General features: G+C 39.7%; 1 protein-coding gene across 2 annotated transcripts in view; it reads left to right on the forward strand.

Moving 5' to 3' along the window:
• The first annotated feature begins 5,480 nt into the window (after positions 1-5,480).
• Positions 5,481-20,503, forward strand: part of PBX1 (PBX homeobox 1) — a 283,806-nt gene continuing 268,783 nt past the window's right edge. The window contains exons 1-3 of one of the 2 annotated variants that reach the window (XM_036860006.1): positions 5,481-5,855; positions 6,054-6,344; positions 9,596-9,669. In XM_036860006.1, the coding sequence (XP_036715901.1) occupies positions 6,154-6,344; positions 9,596-9,669 (265 nt within the window). In that variant the 5' untranslated portion in view covers positions 5,481-5,855; positions 6,054-6,153. Of the gene's footprint in view, positions 5,856-5,957; positions 6,345-9,595; positions 9,670-20,503 lie in introns of those variants that run through there. The other variant, XM_036860014.1, reaches the window with a different exon arrangement.

A 20,503-nucleotide genomic window follows, 5' to 3' on the forward strand; every position in this document is an offset into this window, starting at 1 on the left:
TACTTTCAGCCAAGCTTGACCCAATTCAGATCTGTACAGTTGTGAGCAATAAAATAATGGCTATGGTTTGAAGCCACTAAAACTTTTAGGATGGTTTGGTACACAACAATAAATAATTGACATATGGACAACTGGGATTTCCTAAAATGAATAGCCTTCCACGGGTTTACACTTATATATTATTTATATTGTAAGTAAATTGTTTTAGTCATATCTGAATGGGACTAGTCTCAAGTGAATGACAATTTAATTTGGAGGATAGAAAAGAGGAAATATTCAGGCAGGTCACTAGGTCACTTTCTGGAAGAACTGTGAGATTTTGGAACTATAGAGGGAAGCATGATATTATTAGTGGCCTCCAAGGCAGGGAAGGGCTGAAGGAAAATGAGATGGCTCTGGGAGAAACTACCCAAGAGTCATAGTAAGAATTAGAAAATTAGTCTTCTATTGAGCACCTATTCTCCATCAGGCACTATACTAAATGTTGAACACTCATTGTGATTTGATTTCAACCTAACCACAATCTTTAAAGTTGTGAAAATGAGGCCTTAGATAAGTTATCTTACTTGGCCAAGGTCGTGAAGCGGGGGTTTCCAGAGCCAGAGTCTGTTCGGCCTCTAAACAGTGGGCTCTGCCTTTTATCTTGTTTTTGTGCCTAGGATTCTGGTAGTAGTTGCCGTGCAATTGAAGGTCTTGTTTGCACTCTGACCATAGATGATAAATATTTGAGTTGCTATGTCAGGACTTTTTGCTACACTGTCAACCTCAGTTTGCAAGAGTTCATCCTAGTATCCCCAGACAGGCTGCTTTTAAGTCCAGGTCTTAATTCCTCCACTACCCCTCACTTTGATAGATGGAAAAGATAAAAGAAGGGGAAAAAAATAAGAGAGTTGCTTCTGACACTGTTCTCAGCAAGATTATTAGCATAACACACAGAAGTACCCATACACAAACACACACACACACACACACATTCTATACATACACTGTGAGACTACTTGCCTTGATTTTGCTGCGTATGTTCTTTTTCCAAAATAATCAAGCAAATTTTGGTAATCTTGACTCCTGGTAAAGATGCTATGGTGGATGATGTATATGCCGCTTTGGGATGACATATGTTGAACCTCGGTTTCCTCATCTGTAAAATGGGAATGATAATATTTACATGACAGGAGATGTCTTCTCTATCTCAGTTTGACCACTTACTTAATCAGTCAAACCAAAATCCAGGTGTTAGTTTTGATTCCTTGTCCTCCTCCTCCATCCACATCCCAGCCTCTAGTGAGTCTCATTGACTTTACCTCCAAAAAGCATGCTGAATCCAATCATTTTGCATCATGTCCAGTTCTACTGTTCTTGTCCAAGGTGCCATCTTTCCTGGCTCAAGCTACTGCAGTATTTCCTTAAACATTCTGCTTCCACTTACCCGCCCTCCACCCACCCCCGCAACCATTCTCTGCACTGAGGCAAATAATACTTTTAGAACAAAAGTCAGATGATGTTGTTCTCCTGTGCTATAGACTGAACATGTGTGTCCCTCCGAAATTCATATGTTGACACCTAAGGCCCAATGTGATGGTGTTTGTAGATGGAGACTTTGGAAGGTGCTTAGGCCAGAAGGTTGGAACTCCCATAAATGAGATTAGTGCTCTTATAACAGACCCCACAGAGCTCCCTTACCCCTTCCATTATGTGAAGATACAGCAAGAAGATGTATCTGAGAACCAGGAGACAAGCACTCAACAGACATGGAATCTGCTGAGGCCTTGATCTTGGACTTCCAACTTCAGAACTGTGTGAAATAAATTTCTGTTATTTATAACCCACTTAGTTTATGGTATTTTGTTATAGCAGCCCAAACAGACTAAGACATTCTGTTTTAAACCCTCCAATGCCTTTCCATTTTTAAATCTAAAACTTACCTACTTTTTTGACCTAAATTTTGTACCACTCTCCCCTGTTGCCACATTGGCTTTGGTTCTTGTTTCTCAAACATTCTAGGCACGTTTGTTCCTCACTTAGAGCCATCCTTTTGGCCATTTATTTTGGCTGGCCTCGCATGGTATACTCCTTCATTCATGTCAGAGCTTCAATGTCCCTCCTCAGTTTGCCCTCCATGGCCACTCAATCTACAGTAGCTCCCAGGTCACTTTCCACCACATATTTTATCATTCCATGATGTTTACTTGTTGCTGCATTTATTTACTTGTTTCATTAGAATGTAAGTTCCATGTGAGCAGATACCATGCCTGGCATATTCACCAGTGACTAGGAAGTACCTGGCATATAGTATGTCATCAAAGAATATTTGTTGAATCCATGTTCACTGTGTCTCCCCTACTTAGCACACTCCTGTGGATTTGAAATGCAGTTAGTATAAAATCCAGAGTCCTGGGGCTTCCCTGGTGGCACAGTGGTTAAGAATCCACCTGCCAGTGCAGTGGACACAGGTTTGAGCCCTGGTCCAGGAAGATCCCACGTGTTGCGGAGCAACTAAGCCCGTGTGCCACAACTACTGAGCCCACGTGCCACAACTACTGAAGGCTGGGCGCCTAAAGCCCCTGCTCCGCAACAAGAGAAGCCACTGCAATGAGAAGCTCACGCACCACAATGAAGAGTAGCCCCCGCTCGCCGCAACTAGAGAAAGCCTGCACGCAACAACAAAGACCCAACGCAGCCAAAAATAAATAAATAAATTTATTAAAAAAAGAAAAAAATCCAAAGTCCTTACCATGGCCAAAAAGTCCATATATTTTCTGGTCTCTGCTTCCCTCTCCAATTTCTTCTTTGTAAACTTTTTCTTTTGTTCATTATGCTCCAGTCTCTCTGGCTTTCTTTCCTTCAAGTTCAAATCTATACTCAAGCCCTATGCATAGGTCATTTCCTCCCTCCTGCTCCACTCCCCCCCATTGTTTTTTCCCAGGATCTGCCCATCTGGCTTTTTATCCTCAAGTTCAACCTTAAACGTCAGCTTTTGGAAAGCCCTTCTCTGACCACCTTGTTTGATATGGCCTCCCCAGCTTCCCATCACATTACCCTGTTTCATTTTATTCCTAGCATTTATGAGTCTCTGAGCTTATATTTTTCTTTATTTGATTATTGTTTATCTCCTAACACTAGAATGAAAGCTCCATGAAATTAGGGAATCCAGTTTGTCTTATTACCACTATATTCGTGTCATGAACAATACGACAACATCAATGTTCTACCAAAGATCCTCACCCTCTTTCTTTTGATTTGCTTTCAAGGGTTAGTGCCTACAGCTCTTTAGCCCTGATATTGATATTGGATTGACTATCATTCAATAGCCAGTCCTAATAAGCTGTTGACTGTCTGGTAGCTTGCTTTGTTTAGGAAAGAGAGGCAGATATTTCCTAGAAAAATCTCACCTGCTAAGAGCCACCTGGTTTTCCCAGACCCAGGCAGGGTAGAATTGTACCATTCACTTTACTTGATAATCCAAGTCTAGTAGTTGTTACCTTTTGGGGTCTTGAAATCTCTTGAGACTCTGATAAACATAATGGACCCTGTTCTAAGAATAATGTAAAGTAGTACATACTACCAAATTTTGTATATCATTTTCAAGGGTTCATAGAATTCCTGAAGCTCATTTATGGACCCTGGGTTAAGAGTCTCTGCTCTAGGCTCTGCCTGCTTATTTTTTGTAATGATTGGGAAGGAGGTTGGATTGAGAAAAAGAATAACATTTTATCTGAGGATCTCAAAGCATTTGGTGAGGCTACCTTCCATTTTGCAGATCGGGTACACTTATGTTTGCAGCAGTTCAATGCATTTCTTTTGGCTATACTGCCATCCAGGAAGAGGGCTATCTGCACAGTAGAATATTTTATATTCCAAAATACTGTTCTTGGCTTTTCCAAAATAATTCATCTGCTCTTTTATCTTGTGGCCACTGTGACTGTGTACCCAGTCAGAGTTCCTCTCTCATGTGCCTGATGGAATGATGAGAAGCAAATTGATGGTCTACCTGGAGCGATAGTATTGAACTTCAGCTAAGAGTTTCTTATTAGGTTTTCCCCCTGATTTTATTTTAATTAATTAATTAATTTTATAAATGTGGACCATTTTTAGAGTCTTTATTGAATTTGTTACAATATTGCTTCTGTTTTATATTTTGGTTTTTTGGCCGCAAGGCATGTGGGATCTTAGCTCCCCGACCAGGGATTGAACCCCTGCATTGGAAGATGAAGTCTTAACCACTGGACCGCCAGGGAAGTCCCATCCCCTGATTTTATTTAATTATTATTTTTTTCATTCTTTCCTACTCATTTTCAATTTGAGTCAATTTGTTTGAATATGTATCCTTTTAAGCATCTTGAGTCTCTTTTCAGACAAGATGGGCACATAACTAATTTTTACACTATTCACACATGGGACCTTGGACAAGTTATTTAACCTTTCGAAGTTCCCTCTCTGTAAAATGGAACTAATAATCCATAATTCACAGAGATGTCTTGGGGATTAAATAAAATAACTCATGTAAATTACTTGGTGCATAGTAGGCATTCAATAAATGTCAGTTTGCTTCTTATTCCAATTAATAATGCTTATTAGACTATATTAAAAACTAGAACCAGACTGTGATAATGCATTTCTTTATTAAGTACATAAGCCAAATAACTAATTTTCCCCAGGGGGAAGAGAGAGAGATGTTGAATTAGTTTCATTTGGTGAACTTATTTATTAATTTTTTTTCAGCATTATTTAGTTTCATAATCCATAATTTAGTTTCCATGCAACCAAAATGTCACAGTTCAGTATTACTTTTAGCTCTATTGTGATTATTTTTTAAAATCTATTTTTTACATATGCCATTTATTAGAGATCATTATTAATTATATTAACAGCTCGACTGTTTCATAACAACTTAGTGCTGACAAACTTTCGCTCTCAACAGTTTCCCTGAGCTCTAACGATTTAAAAGGATCAAGTTTTAAATGGCAACGTTACAGCAAAAGAAAAACCCGGGTTGAGGGGGCGACACACACCGTCCTTGTTCTTTCGTGTTAATTTTATACGTTTGCTTTTAAGTGGAGCCACATTTTTCTCAAGGACAGAACCCAAGTGAGACAGGCAGGAAAAGTGGGAACTGGCTAACCGAGCTGGCGCTTCGGTATCATTGCACCTTTAAGGACTGGAGACTTGGTAGTAGCTCGGCTTCCTTCCCGGCCCACCTCTGAACTCTGATTGACAGGGCGCCGGGCGAGGAGGAGCCGAAGGAGGCCGAGGAGGAGGCGCAGGGAGGAAAGCAGCGGGAGGAGGGGCCCGTCTTTTCTCCGATGGCCAATCAGGGAAGGGGGCGGGGCTCCGGGTGCCCTCCTCCCTCCTTCCCTTCCCCGCCTCCCGGCTTCCCCGCCCCCTCCTCCCTTTCCTCTGCCCCCTCCCCTCTCCTCCTTCTCGTCCTCCTCCTCCTTCTCCTCCTCCTCCTCCTCCTCTCAGGCTGTGGTTTTTCTGTATATGTTTCTGGAGTCCTGAGCCTGAGCTAAACAAAAGCAGGAGGCTGACGGGGCTGCTGGAGTTTGCAGAGACACGGTGGAGGAGAGAGAGAGCCTGTGCTCTGCCTTGCCGCCGCGGCTGGGGGAGATCTGGCTTTTGCAACAGCCCACCCCCTTTGAGATCACTCTGGCCCGGAGTGGGGGTGGGGGGCAGCGGGGGGTGGGGGGGAAAGTTTGCATTGCAATCCCCCTGCCTTCCTCTCCTTTCTCCCGATCAATGCATATTTGCAAAAGGATTAAGCCACAGATATAAGCGCCGGGAGCCCATTTCTGCCTTGCAAAGGATACCGGACTGAAAAACCAAAAGCCAGCTCTGATTTCTTTTCGTCAAGTGGGAAGGTGGTTTATTTTTCTTGCTTTTTGGAGTCAACACCCTTCCCCACCAGCCCTTATCCCCACCCTCACCCCGCAACCCCTTCACGCCCCCCTCCCCCTCCCCACTCCCCATCCTCCCACCATCCTCTAAAGAGGCAAAGAGATTTTTTTTTTTTTCTTTTGGTCTTCTTTTTTCCCCCCTTCCCTGTTTATCCTGAAAAGGATTTGAAGACAGCTTGAAGGATAAAAAGCCTTGGTGCTTCCCAGGAGCCGAGCCGAGGAGCAGAAGAGGAAGAGCCGGGGGCTGCCGTTGCCTTTGGAGATGGACGAGCAGCCCAGGCTGATGCATTCCCATGCTGGGGTCGGGATGGCCGGACACCCCGGCCTGTCCCAGCACTTGCAGGATGGGGCCGGAGGGACCGAGGGGGAGGGCGGGAGGAAGCAGGACATTGGAGACATTTTACAGCAAATTATGACCATCACAGACCAGAGTTTGGATGAGGCGCAGGCCAGGTGAGATGGTGGCTTTTCTTTTCCTTTCTTGGGGTTTTTTGTTTTTCTCCCTCTCGCTGGGGGAAACAATGGGAACCGAATCACCACAGCGCTTTCTTTTTAAATGTTATTTCTTTGCCCATTTTGACGAGCAACTATATGGCGGAGGAGTAAAATTTGAAGGAGCGTTGTTATCGAAAGTGTAATCTCCCATGCCGTGATATGGCTGTGTATATGTATATTTTCATATATATATATATATAGTGTGTGTGAGTGTGTGTGAATATAGAGGTCTTCATATATATCCAGACAAACACTCAGGCACGCCGAAAATATTGCCAACTGATCCAAAAGCGGCCCTCGGCACTTTTTACTGCTTTAAAAAAGTATCAGAGAGAGCAGAATTGTCAAGTTTTGAACAGCATTACATGACTTCTTGTTGAAGGACTCCGTAACATTACAAAATAAAATGTCCCATGAACACATTATTTGCAAATTTAGTTGACCCCTTCCCTGAATTAGAGACTTTGGATTTTCTTTCTGGACTACTCCAAAATTAATATTTATCTTTTCCCCTTTATCTCCCTATTAAAAAAAAAAAAAAAAAAGCAAGGTAATTCTTTGTCAGTAGTTGTCAGCTATCCAGAAAATATTTTGCATTTATTTAATTCTGTTTCAAGAAAAGCTGATGTAAAGAAAGAAAGAGATACTTTTGCTTTCAAACATATTTGGTAGGTTTAAGAGGCTCAGATATGTAGTGTAACTTTATTGTCTCTTATTTTGAGTGGGTTTACTAACCTTCCGTGGTACAGAATGTATGGTCCTTTAAAAAGGGGTGGGGGGGGGGAAATCAAGCATGCTCTTTTTCCCATGCTTCTTTCAGGACCACTTAGATGCTACTAAAATAGAAATGAAGGCAAGTGTGTATTTTATGTATTTCAATCCTATAGGATAGGAAGATCTTCATTAAGGAAGCGTAATAAAGAAGCTGTGTAGCTTCTCAACTTAATCCACTACCAGGTATATAATTCTCCACTCTAGGATTTTACAGTGAATTCTCTTTTCAAAATAAAACATAAACTAAATAGCAACCCACCAACTGCTTGCCCAAGGCCGATCTCGAAAGGAAGAATTTAAAAAATCTAATGACCACATATGTCTTTACAATTACCCAGCTTTGTTAAATCTCAGAAGCAGTTGGGTTTTTTAATCATATATACACAATTCCTGTACCTCACAAGACTTAGTTATATGGAGAAGACATCATTATATGTATTTTTGTCTAAGGGAAATAGGAATTTGAGTCTAGAAAATGGGAAGGAGCAGTTAAAAACATGGATGTTATGAATTACACTCTTATTTTAGCTGTAAGCACATGCAACATGTAAACTCAAAAGTCCTGAGGCTTATGGGTGCTTGAAAACTTGGGAAGTTTCAAAGACTGGAACTATGCTAAATTTTTTTTAAATAGGGGAAAGTTTTCAAAAATTAATCTGTGCCCTTTTTGAATTTTATTATCCAGAGAAAAGCTAATAGGTAGAGTAAGAGGAAGATTTCCCACTGGCAGTCTCTTTTTGAATTGGAACAGATTTCTCCATTACATTGTTCCAGAAAAATAAACTCAGACATACCAATAAACTGCTTTAATAACAAGTTTGTGCAGCTGAAGGGGCCGGTAAGGCTGGAAACTCACCACTTTTCTGATATTTAGTCCCACTCCTTTTTGTACAACTGAGGACAGCCGTGGCTTGGCGGGTTCCTCCTTTTAATGGCCTAGATGTTGAGAGATCAGACACAATTTTGGGATAGTGACATTTTCTGTTCTCTCTCTATAACCCCATTGATGTGCTGTGGCAATGCAATATTTCTGCAAAGCCGTGTGGAATTTTTTGTTGTTATTTGTTTTTGCATTTGGGCCTTTATATAAGAATACAATTAATGAAAACTCTTTTAAAAGGCCCAGAAAGAAGTCTTTGATACATTGAAGTTTTTTTTCACCTTTTTTTCTCATCCTGCAAGAGAACTAAATCGCCAGTAAGCTTTTCTTTTTGGTTAAACAATGTAACTGAGCAAATACTTTAATCGGGTGTTTCCTTTCCCTAGTCAGATCTTCATCATGTACATTTATTATTTACATAGGGAACCATTCCTATTTTAGACACAATGTGTATGTTTATTTTGATACTTTTGAATTTTGAGTTTATGACTCCTCTGATGTACAGTATATAGAGCATGGTTCATGGTTTCTGTTCATGAGGATGTGTCTATTTTTTAACTTTGAAAGGGATTTAAAAAGAACTGCATGTGTCTTGAGTGCCAGAGGTTCCCATTTATCTTTACACATTCATTTTAGTTAGTCAACAGAATTCCCTTAACTAATAGCTGATATGATCAGTATTTTGTTTCCAAAACAATATCCTTCTGCTAAGTGCTTCCAGAGTAAAATAAAGGGAAAGGTATTGTTTTGGTCTTCAAGTGCATTCTGAATACAAACACACAGAAGAAACAGGTAAATCACTAATCTAAAAGGCAGAATTGTATTTATTTTTTCCCCAATGGGTGCAAGGTCCTAATTGTAAATAATTGAATTTCAACACCTGCAAATAAGCAGTGTGTGCACAAGCGACATAATGTGAACACAGAGAAATGAATTTATTCCCCATGTGGGTATGTTTGCCCCCTGGCAATGCATTTCCATACTCTTTAACTTGGGGACTGAAATTTTATAAATTGACAGTTCTACTCAGAAGACCTTTCAAGCATCTTGTGTTTATGAGAATACAGGGGCATCTGCGGAATGAATTCGAACACATGGATGAATTAAATTTGAAAACACACACGGACCGAGAAGCAGACAGCTCCTAGGCTGTGGTGATTGCGTAGATTATACAAAACTGTTAACCCATGCATTTGACTCTGCCGTGTGTACTCATTGCCCTGGATAGGATTATTGGTTTAAGACTTCCACTTGGATTAAACTACTTATTTAAAAAACAAACAAACAAACAAGCCCAAAACTCTTCCTAAATGGGCGTAATTGAGATTAGTTCTGTTCTGTAGTTAAATCCCTACTCTCTCCCTGCTAATTAACATTATTTCTTTTTCTATGGCGGGACTCTGTATATTAAGTCATAAAGCAATTGAAGCATGCCGCAGTGTTATGCTTGGTCTATAATTTTGGCTAAATGTTCAAATTTTCTTCCCCCTGTGCATTATGAGCAGCTTGATCTCTTAGAGTCCACCTAAGCTATTCTGTTGTTTCTTTCTTGCAGAAAACATGCTTTAAACTGCCACAGAATGAAGCCTGCCTTGTTTAATGTGTTGTGTGAAATCAAAGAAAAAACAGGTAGGAATGAGATTCCAACATTTAAGCATTTTCTTTGGCCAATTGACCACTTAACTGGCAATCAGGAACCCATTATTTAAATATTAAAATTTCAGAATAGAAGTACTCTCAAGATTGATCGCATATTCCAATAGGAAGTCCTAGTAGCCCTGCTTCCTGTAAAAGAAAGCACCAAGTTTCTTTGACAGTTATTACCAGGCATTACTGGTTTATTTGCCTTAACTCTCTTCCCGGCCTCTTTGAAATTGAGGCTGAGATAGAGGTTATGAAGGGAAATTTATAGAATGATGTGCCTTTGGGGGAAAAATATGAAAGTAAAAGTCCGTTTCCTGAAGGAATATATTTTGGTCCATCTTTAAAACACTTAATTTTTTTGGAGTTGGGCACCGGGGTGCTTAAGTGTTTAAAGTTTCCTTTTCTTTTTTTCTTGTAATTACACGAAGCAGCAAACTAGAGATTCTTGACAGAGTGTTGTCAAATATCTTTGTGGAAAGCATCACACAACATCAGGTTATCGGTATTTGAGTGCCCTGTGATTTTATAGCTGGGAGGATCACTGGGTTTAGGAGAATAGAATGCCACAAGCTCACTCATTCTGTTGTTTTTCTACTTTCTAGACCTCATATCATGGACTAACACACTTATAACACATCCCAGGAGGGCATTTAAAATTTAAAGCAACAATTAAAAAATAGCAGTCATCAATCAGAGGTGTTCTTAAACAACAGATGCTCTGGGAAGGACATTTAGCAACATCCTCTTGTTTGTTTATTTTAATCCTTAATTTTCCAAGGTGGGTGAGTCTCTCCCTTGTAAAAAGAAAAGAGTTGAGAAGGCAATCTGAAACCAGGGCATAAAGATGAGGAACGAGGGGTGGTTATATAAAGCGGGAGCTTCTGCTGGCCTCTGACTTGCTCGCTCGCTGTAGAGCAGTGCAAAGTACCTGACATCCTATTTATTTATTTATTTTTTACAACAAGGAGTGTAACAGTCAATAATTCATATCTAAACCATATAAGCAAGGGCATGACATGAATGAAAGTGACAATAAATATGATTGCATGCCCGGCTGATATACATTGATAGTTACACATAAAAAAAGGAAGGGGGGGGAGTGAGGGCACACAGGGTGGCTTTCTTTTTGAGTCCTCTCTGTTTCTCTTTTAAAAAAGAAATAGTTTCAAGATGTGACCATTGATCAAATATGTAATTACTCGGGTCTTGAAATGTATGGAAAATTAGTAAGCAGCTCCTTTGTTGAATGTTATTTGTGTTGTGCATGATATCCCAGACAAAGCACCTGAGCAGTGATGTTTAGATCTTTAAGTCTTCCAGGTTGCCTTGCCAAAGCCTAACCTTATTGCAAAGCTGTGAATTGCATTATTTTAGCTGTGAGACACCTTTTAAGAAATGTATGGATTGTGCATACAAATATCAAAAGGGCTTTTTCAGTTTGTCACACTTTCTAGTTTTTGTTTGTTTTTTTTTTTCCTATTAGCCCGGATCAGAAAACCTAAGTGTGTATATATTTCTTTCTCTTCTTTCATTTTTTTCTTCCTTCTCATTTTCTTTTTTCTCTGTTGCTTATTTACTTGGAATATTTGGTTTGTTGAAATTTGTTACTAATCAGGTATGCGTTCCTGCTGATTTTGCTTCATAAAATGTAGAGTCAAGCTATAAAGGCATATTTGATAATCCAGGCCAAAGAGACTCTATTTTAAAGACACTTTATCAGACTTTTATTGAAAGGAAACCCATCAGGGCACTTAAATGTATATTGTGGCCAAAGTGTTTAATTCTAGTCTTCTAATTAAAACCTACTGAGGCAGTAGATCAAAGTGGGTGGGTGTGAATAGAGATCTGGTTCTGGTGTGGGTTCAAGAGTTTGCTCCTTACATGAATATTGCCTAAACTATGGTGATAGGAAGGTCAAAATAATACTCTAAAGGTATAATTGTTGGATTATGTATTTTGTTTTTAAGATTTTCTGTTATTGAATGACATTAACATTTGGAGATTTTAAAAAATCTAAATCACGGTTTTGTATGTTGTCTCTCAATATATTTAAAAAATAGTTTATTGAGTACTGTAAATTGAAAATGATAAGGATCATTGGCCCCGTGTTAAGAGGGAAATAAACACACACACACACACACACACAGAGTTTTGGATTAAGAGGGCACCCATGGGTGAAAGTAAAAAAAATAAAAGAAAAAGAGAAAAAAGAGAAAGAAAGAAAGGCCTTTCTCCTTCTTATTCCTCAACTTGTGTATTGGAAGGATTAAGGGGAAGGAAGAAACCTCTCCTGGAATGTTGAGTGTTCGGTGTTGTAGGTAGGAGACAACTGCGGTGTGTTGAAAAGGACTCTGATTCTAAAGCACGATTACTTACTCAAGATCGGCCTCACCCTCTTTCTACGAGCCTGCAGATCTTACATACGGTTGACGTGTCTGAGACACATAGTGTCTGTAAAGTTGTAGGAGCTCTTTTTTTTTTTCCCCTCTTGATACAGAGCTAGTGAAAAAATCACTTGGATAATCAGTTCACATACATTCCTTCATTGTTTTGGGACTTTTCCTATTGTTACTTTCAAGCCCCTCACATTGAATGAGTATTTTTGAGCTTCCATCTCAAGCATTGTGGACGTTACTTGATTTAGGGTGGGCTCTGTTTGTTTGTTTGTATTCTCACACGGAGCTCACTCAGGGGGCTTACCTAGGTCTTTACAAGGAAGGCAGGACCCTGAGAGGAAGCGTGGTGATTGCATTCCTTGGCTGCTTTTGCTTTTTTGATTTTGTGAAGGACTTTCATTGGAAAACTCAGAAATTAGTAGGGAAACTAGCTCAGATTGTCTTACCAACCTTTTGGAACTTTAAAGAAACACACACGCATAACACCCAAAGTAGGCAGCACCGTCTAGATTACAGTTGATTGATAGGTATTTAGTCAGAAATTACTGTGGGGATATTCAGGAAAAAAAAAAAAAAAGAACCTTAGTGTCTTCTTGTTGAGAATGTAGGTAAGTTTTTATTTTGATACCTTTTTGCTTTTTTTAATAAACGCTAAGAACAAGGAATGCCTGCAGAATTCTCAGGCAGTGGATCTCAATAGCAAGAAAGCCCTGTCAAGACCTCCAGCAAGTGTATTTCAGAAGTGGCTTTTATCTGCTTGTTCCTTCTGGGAACATAGAGATTTCATAGAGAGTTTTGGACCATTTAATATCTCATTTTCTTTTGTTTCTTAAGAACCATTCCCTGTCTTCTGACATATTAGCAATAGGCTGGGTTTTGCATATGTGTAGAGGTAGTGGTAGTGGGGTTGATGGGATGGAAGAGAAGGAGAAGAAAAATTCAAACATACTGCATTTCTTAAAAAGACCTTAACTATATTTTTAAATGTTTCTTGATTTTTAAAAATTTCTGTGTCAAAAATCATGCAGGTTTAAAAATGAGGAAAAGACACAGAAAATATTGGGTGACATTTATAAGAAGACTATTTATAGATAGTAACGAATAGCTGTAATTGTTGTGAATAGTTTTTAATTTTAGAACATAATAGCTATATATGGCACTTTTCAGCCAATTTTCCTCTGCGTATTATCTACAGTGAAGTTATCAAATCACTGAAGGAGGTTAAAAAAATTATTTTTTGCTTTCTTAACGCGCCTTTGTTCTCTCTCTTTTCTTTTTTCTCTGGGTTCAATTAACACCCCCATCACAGACTGTAGTATTTTTTTCCTGAAGTCTACTACTGTATTTCACCTTTTTTCACCCTCCCTTATTATTTTCGCCTGCCACTTCTTTTTAGTATACCAATTACATTATGGGATTCCTAATCCTCGTCTTTTTATAGCATTAGAGAATAATTTGTGTGTGTGTGTGCACACACGTGTGTACATGTGTATGTGTGTGTGTGTTTGTATATGTAGGTGGAGGGGACACCATGGAAGGAAGCTATATATTTCAGGGAAATAATTCTGATGGGATTCGGCCTTGAACAGAGAACAGGAGTGGAGTGGAATAACTTTAGACAATTTAGAGCTGCCTCTGATCAGATTCCTTTTGGGGTTGACGTGGCAGGAGTGACTTTTCATAGAAGTTCATCTCTAGCAGGCAAATGCAAAAACTTTTTCTTGCTGATGAGGGAATTCAAGTATTTGGTCTTTTTTTTTTTTTTTTTTTTTTTTTTTTTTTGTGGCAGGGACAGAGAGAGAGAAGGGGAGCAAATGAAGGGGAGTTACTTGATTCAGTTTTACTTGAACCTCTGTTTCAGGTACAGCGATGTGCTAGGCAGAAGTCAGGTGATTAGACCCTGTACTATTTATTATAATCTGGTTAGAAGTGATAGACCTACAATAATACGGCTCCGTGGCAGACACAATTTGAGCTTATGATGAGAAGCGCCCCTTCTCTTCAGTCGATTTTGTGTCATCCACTTTTAGAAGTGGATTTGGACCAATTCTGGCACCTGAGAGGTGGAGCGGAGGATGCAAAGAACAGCTTGATCAGACCTACCAGAGTGAGGTCTTTGGAAATTTGGTGTCATTTCTTCTAACAATAGGATGTCTGTGAGGATTGGGAATGAAAAAGATTTAAGTGAAACTGAGGAAGCTGGAAGAGGATTTATGAGTGGGGAAACGCAGGGGAAACTTGTGACTTAGGCCCTGTGGGGTGTTGCGAGCTGGAAGGAGCGAGGGTGTGGGTCCCCAGGTGGGTGGCAGGCTGCAGTCTGGGTGGAGGCGGGCATTGCCTGCTGGTGCATCTAGCTCACTGCTGGTGCCAAGCCTCTCTCACATGCCTCTCTTCACGTGCTTCTCCGTTCTGCTGACGTCCATAAACTTTTGCTTGTTGTTGGCAAAATTACAGAATTTACCCCCAAGCAAGCAACCAATCCCAAACCCAGGTATCGAACATATTTAAAGAAGAAAGCATTTTAATTTTAATTTAAAGCATAACCCTGGCTTCTCTTGAGGCGTAGTTGACATGCATGCCTTAGGAAAACTTAGCATTGGTTAACTTTGGTTTCAAACCTTTGTTAGATGGATGCTGTTATGGTTGGAACTTGGTGTAGTGATTCTAAGCATACTTTTTACCTTTTCTTTTCATTAAAAAATTTGCCCAAAATGTCACATGGTTGAGGCAGTGTCCTAGGTGCAGCTCCCAAAGACAGCTCTTACTCATTTTCATATGCCCCTGGGAGCACCCTGTACATTTGCATGGCCATTTTAGCCTGGGTTAGAGGAATATAATAATTCTGGCTCCACTCCTGCCCCTTACCTGAGATGGTGTGGTGAGGGTTAAGGAATGTAGTAACTGATAAATAAAATCAGCAGAGAATTAATGAGTTGTTTGCAAAGTGCTTTAAGCTCCCTGAGTGATATAGATAAGAGATGCTGTATTTTCTATAGTAAATTATATCAAGACTCCTATTCTATTCCATTTCATAGTTTGTCATTGTGTTAACTTTTTCTACAAATATATAATTAAGTAGTGAGGTAGTCAGTATGTCTCATAAGGAGAGTTCTCTGGTTGAATCTTTTGCCTCATCTACATCTTAGTGATATCACTTCTCAGAACTTGGCAGAGTGATTTCCAGAATTAAAAAAAAAAAAAAAAAAGTGTGGGTATAGACTGTCATAGGATTATAAAACCTATCTCCCTTCATGGCAGAATAAGGTCAGTAGTGACTTCCCGGAAGGTCTTCTTACCTCTGACGGCTCTGTTTCAATCTCTCAATTATTGGTGGAAATCAAGATTGCAATGGGTGGAAAAATTCATCCTTTATGGTTTAGGTCATGGTTTCAACTATATCTCCCATTGTCATTCTGTCAGTAAATGGAAACTGGGGTGGGTCCCTCATACCTGTACTAGTTCTGGACCTACCACTAAGTAGTTATAAGATGACAGGCAGATAGCTTAAATACTTTTAGGAGAAACTATAACAGTAGTGGTTAAAGATTTGGTGTCTGAAGCTGGACCACCTGGGTTTGTATCCCGATCTCCTATTTTTCAGCTGTGTGACCTAATTAAATTTACTAAACTTCTCTGTGCCTCATTTTTTCACCTGTAAAATAAAGGTAATAATGGTACCTATTTTAGAGGGCTGTTGTGAGGATTAAATGAGGTAATACATGTAAATTACAGTGCCTGGCATAGAGTAAACAGTCCATAACTGTTAGCTTTTATTATTTCTGGCCCTGTTTTCTTATATGAAAAAGAGAGGCTTGCACCAGATGGTCCCAAAAGACCAAGCCAATTCCAAGACTCTGTGATTCTATGCTGAAAAAGGAAAAATAGTGCTGAATTTAAGATTTGTTTTCTTATGTTTCTCTTGCCATTCTCTTAAAGTGAGAATGAGTTATATCTGGCCAAAAGGCTGGTCGAGGTTGGAAGAAGAGGGGAAAAAAAGAATGGGTAAGAGCAAAGACAGAGGTTTTTAATTATCTACAAACCGGACAACAACCACCTGAAAAGCTAGAATGGCATTTTTAGTGATGGTGTTTTCTTAGCATCAGCAACTGGAGATATTATGTAATCATAGTTAAAAATATTTTCCCTTTGAAAACACATAGGCCCATCCATTCAACTCAAAGTTCCAAAGCAGGAAGAGTAACATAAAGTGAGTTTAGGGCAACCTGACCTCTTCCTGTCTTCTTCATATGTTGTTCCTTTAGGGAAAATGTTATATCAGTCATAATAACAACCTTGATACTAGTAGATTTTTTTTTTCTTTTTTTAACAGCTTTCTTGAGATATATTTGATATACCATGAAATTCACCCATTTAAAGTATACAGTTCAGTGGTTTTAGTGTATTCACAAAACTGTGCAACCATCACCACAACCTGAATTTAGAATATTTTTATCACCTCCCACAAACAACCCTGTACTCATTGCTGGTCAGTTTGTATTTCTCCTTTTGCATAGCCCCTACTAATCACTGATCTCTGTCTGTATGAATTTACCTATTCTGGACATTTCACATCAATGGAATCATATAATATATGGTTTATTACTAGCTTCTTTCACTTAGCATAATGTGTTTAAGTTTCACTGTGCTGTAGCGTATACTGATACTTCATTCCTTTTTATAGCCAAATAATACTCTATTGTATGGATATACCACATTTTGTTTATCCGTTAATCAGTTGATGGACATTTAGGTTGTTTTCATATGTTGTTGCTGCTCTGAACATTTGCATAACAGTTTTCTGTGGACATGTTTTTATTTCTCTGGATATATACCTAGGAGTGGAATGTTAGATCATATGGTAACTCTATGCTTAGCATTTTGAGGAACTGCCAAACTGTTTTCCAGAGTAGCTGTAGTAGGTGTATTCTTAAGTTTTATTGTAAATAACACTAAATTTGGTCTTCGCCGCTCTCAGCATTATTTTTCAGCCTTTTTCTTCAATCACTGATCTTTCTTCTCCTCCATGTGTAAGGGTGTACTGTATTTTTTTTCTTCTTTGATTTATACCTACTCTAAGAAAAAATATTTTTAAACAAATTTTTTTTTTTAATTTTTATTTATTTGTTTATTTATTTATGGCTTGTGTTGGGTCTTCGTTTCTGTGTGAGGGCTTTCTCTAGTTGTGGCAAGTGGGGGCCACTCTTCATCGCGGTGTGCGGGCCTCTCACTATCGTGGCCTCTCTTGTTGCGGAGCACAGGCTCCAGACGCGCAGGCTCAGTAATTGTGGCTCACGGACCTAGCTGCTCCACGGCATGTGGGATCTTCCCAGACTAGGGCTCGAACCCGTGTCCCCTGCATTGGCATGCAGATTCTCAACCACTGCGCCACCAGGGAAGCCCAGAAAAAATATTTTGATACATTTGTTTGACTTGAAGTGTGCATGATCAGGATTTATGTGAAACCTCTCTCAGAGCTATCTGCATTTTAGAGAAGAAAAAAAAAAGTAAGTCAAAGGAATGAATCTCTACTGCTAGAATTTCGGGTGTCAGGTTCCCGGAGAAGAAGACCTTTGCCAAAAAGGTCAGACAATTTTTTTCAATAGCAATCTAGTATGCTAGAAAGAGCATGGTCTCTGAATCAAACCAATCTGGATTAAAATCCTCACTTGTTGTGTAACGTAAGTTGATTTAACAGAGGTTCAATTTCCTCATTTGTACAGTAAAGATAATACAATGTAGGCTTGTTGAAGGACTAACAAAGACAATAATATATAACACATAGTTCCATGAGTATGCTCAATATATGGCAACTACTGTTATTTTTCTGAAACCACGTGGCTGTCGACCACTGGTCTCATTAGTTTGACCCCGTCTATTCAGGTTCGGTTTTCTACCAGCTCTGGCCAGGAGTTCTAGAGGCTCACTGAGATGCTTCCTGACCCTGCTTTTAAATGCTTTAAATGGTTTTCAATATGAGAGGGGAAACAAGTCAGGGGCAAAGCTCAGCAGAAGTTACCCCAACATTCCTGCGCCTCCTTCCTTCAATCCTAGATTTTCTAGGGAGAGAATCCCATAGAACAGTGCTGTGCAGTGAACACATGTCATTCTAAATGTAATGTTTTAAATTTTCTAGTAGCCCATCGGGGAAAAAAAAAAAAAGTCAAAAGAAACAGGTGAAATTAATTTTAATAACACATTTTATTTAAATCCAAATATATCTAAAATATTTCAACATATGGTCAACATAAGAATTATTAATGAGATATTTTACATTTCTTTTGTACTAAGGCTTTGAAATCAGTTGTGTATTTTACATTTACGGCACATCTTCCATTTGAACTAGCCATACTTCAAGTGCCCGATAGCCACATGGGGCTACTACTCTCCGTATCGAAGAGCATAGCCGTAGAATGGTTGTCCTGGCATAAATCTTTGTTTTGCTCTTTTTTTGGCATAATTTTCACACTCTAAGGAAGAGTGTGAAACTTGATTGTTCCCTACTCAGACTTGATCTGGTAGTCCTGCAACAATTGAAATTGGTTCCTGATGGATAGCCATGTTCCAGAATAAAGCTTATCTAAGGCATTGCTTTCTGGCAGGGAATATCCCACTACTGGGAGCCAGGATGAGGTGGTTCCCCTTTACCTTCTGTTTTTTACTTTTTTTCTTTCCTTAACTCCTCATTTTATGGTTTGATACCTTATCCATAACAAAATCTGAAACGTTCCCTAAAATAGAACGGGTGGTGGAAGCAGCCACCTTGTTTTTGTACGGCTAGGATACAATGGAAAAAGTACAGAGAATTCTGTGTTTGCTGGACCCTGAATCAAGAGTTCGAAAGCCTAACACTGCCTGCCTCCAAGTTACTATGTTATTTTGAGAATGCCATTTAACCTCTTGGTCTCAGGTTTCTACATCCATGAAATGGGCCACTCTAAAGAGCCACTAATCTGACCCCACGTTTCATGGATCATGAACCCCAACATAGTCTCCGCCAAGGCCTGGATACATAGCACTGAAAGCAGGTGAAGCATTTATGAAACACGATTCTTTTTTTCATTGTTATGGCACTTCCGATTTAACTTCTGACTCCTTATATCTTTTCTAGACAGTCATGTAAAACTGGTTATGGTGGTGTTAAAGCTGCCTCATTCAAGTTGAGCTGGAGAAGGCAAACCGGGAGGAAAAAAAATTAGTGGTTTGTTTGTTTGTTTTTTTAATTGAAGCATTCAGTATCACATTTACAAGGCCAGCTGGAGGCCAGTCCCAGTTTAATCCACCTTGTTGACTCCATGACTGAATGCAAATTATGTTTCTTTTGTGTCCTATCTATTTGTAGCTATTGGATTCTAGACTGAAAATTGCTTTTGGAAAATACAAAGATATATGGTTGCAGGCTTGGAAGTGTAGGATACCTTTGCCAAGTTCATATGGTGCAGCGCAGGGAGTCAGGAAACTTAGGTTTGATTTTCACCTTAGAATTGTGGGCAGTTGCTTGTTCAGTGTGCCTCAGCTGAAATACTAAAATAATGTCTGTTTCCCACCTACCTGTCAGTGGGGCTTCTGGAAACAAAGTGAGGATATCTAGAAAGATGTTTGACTTCCCTTGAGAAAGTGTGGTTCAGTAAGTGAGAGAAGAAAGTTGCATCTATTTGTCCTGCTTTGAGACAGGGTTGAATCTGCTAGTAGGTCAAAGGAATACATTTACCTAGTGGCCTGTGCTGGTAGGGCTGAGAGATAGCTGTCAGTCAGTCATTTTTCTGAGGGCTTTAGGTGATTTGAGCCCAAGTCTTGTCACTGTAAGAGAATCCTCCTTATAATTACCATTGTTAATAGAATTGAAAGTTTGCATTTATCTTTTGTCCCTAACAAAGAGAGCCTCTCAGAGACCCTGATGACGAGCCCAGCCTACATCCATTCTGAAAGGCTCTCTGTGGATACGAGTGTGTAGACGTTAATTCCTCTCTACAGAATTTGCATGCAGAGGCTCTAGGGCCGTGCACCCTGCTTACATTAATAAACATTTAAAAACAAAGCGCGGGCAACACATGCACCGCTTTCCTTTGTGTGGCCTCCTTACTAGGGTGCTTGTAATCCCTAACCCCTTGCGTGGGAAATGCGTGGGTGGGTGGTGAGGGTGCGCGCGGCACGGAGTCTGAAGGCCGGAGAAGTAACTAGATCGTGTGAGGAATAAATTAAAGCAGCTTCGTCCCGAGACCAATCAAAGGGGAAAGGAGAAAACAACCAGAAAACGCATGAGATGAGAGAGCCTGTTTGCTTAGATCAGGTGGGAAAGAGAAATCGGAGTCGTCGGGAAGGAGTTTAAGGGGATGCATTACGAAATAAAACTTTGGGAACTTAAGAAAATGCTAAGAAACCTTGGAGGAGCGGGGTGGCCGGCCACATGGCCTGGTGCTAAGCAG

Source organism: Balaenoptera musculus, chromosome 1 (assembly GCF_009873245.2).
Source record: "Balaenoptera musculus isolate JJ_BM4_2016_0621 chromosome 1, mBalMus1.pri.v3, whole genome shotgun sequence".
Classification (NCBI taxonomy): Eukaryota; Metazoa; Chordata; class Mammalia; order Artiodactyla; family Balaenopteridae; genus Balaenoptera; species Balaenoptera musculus.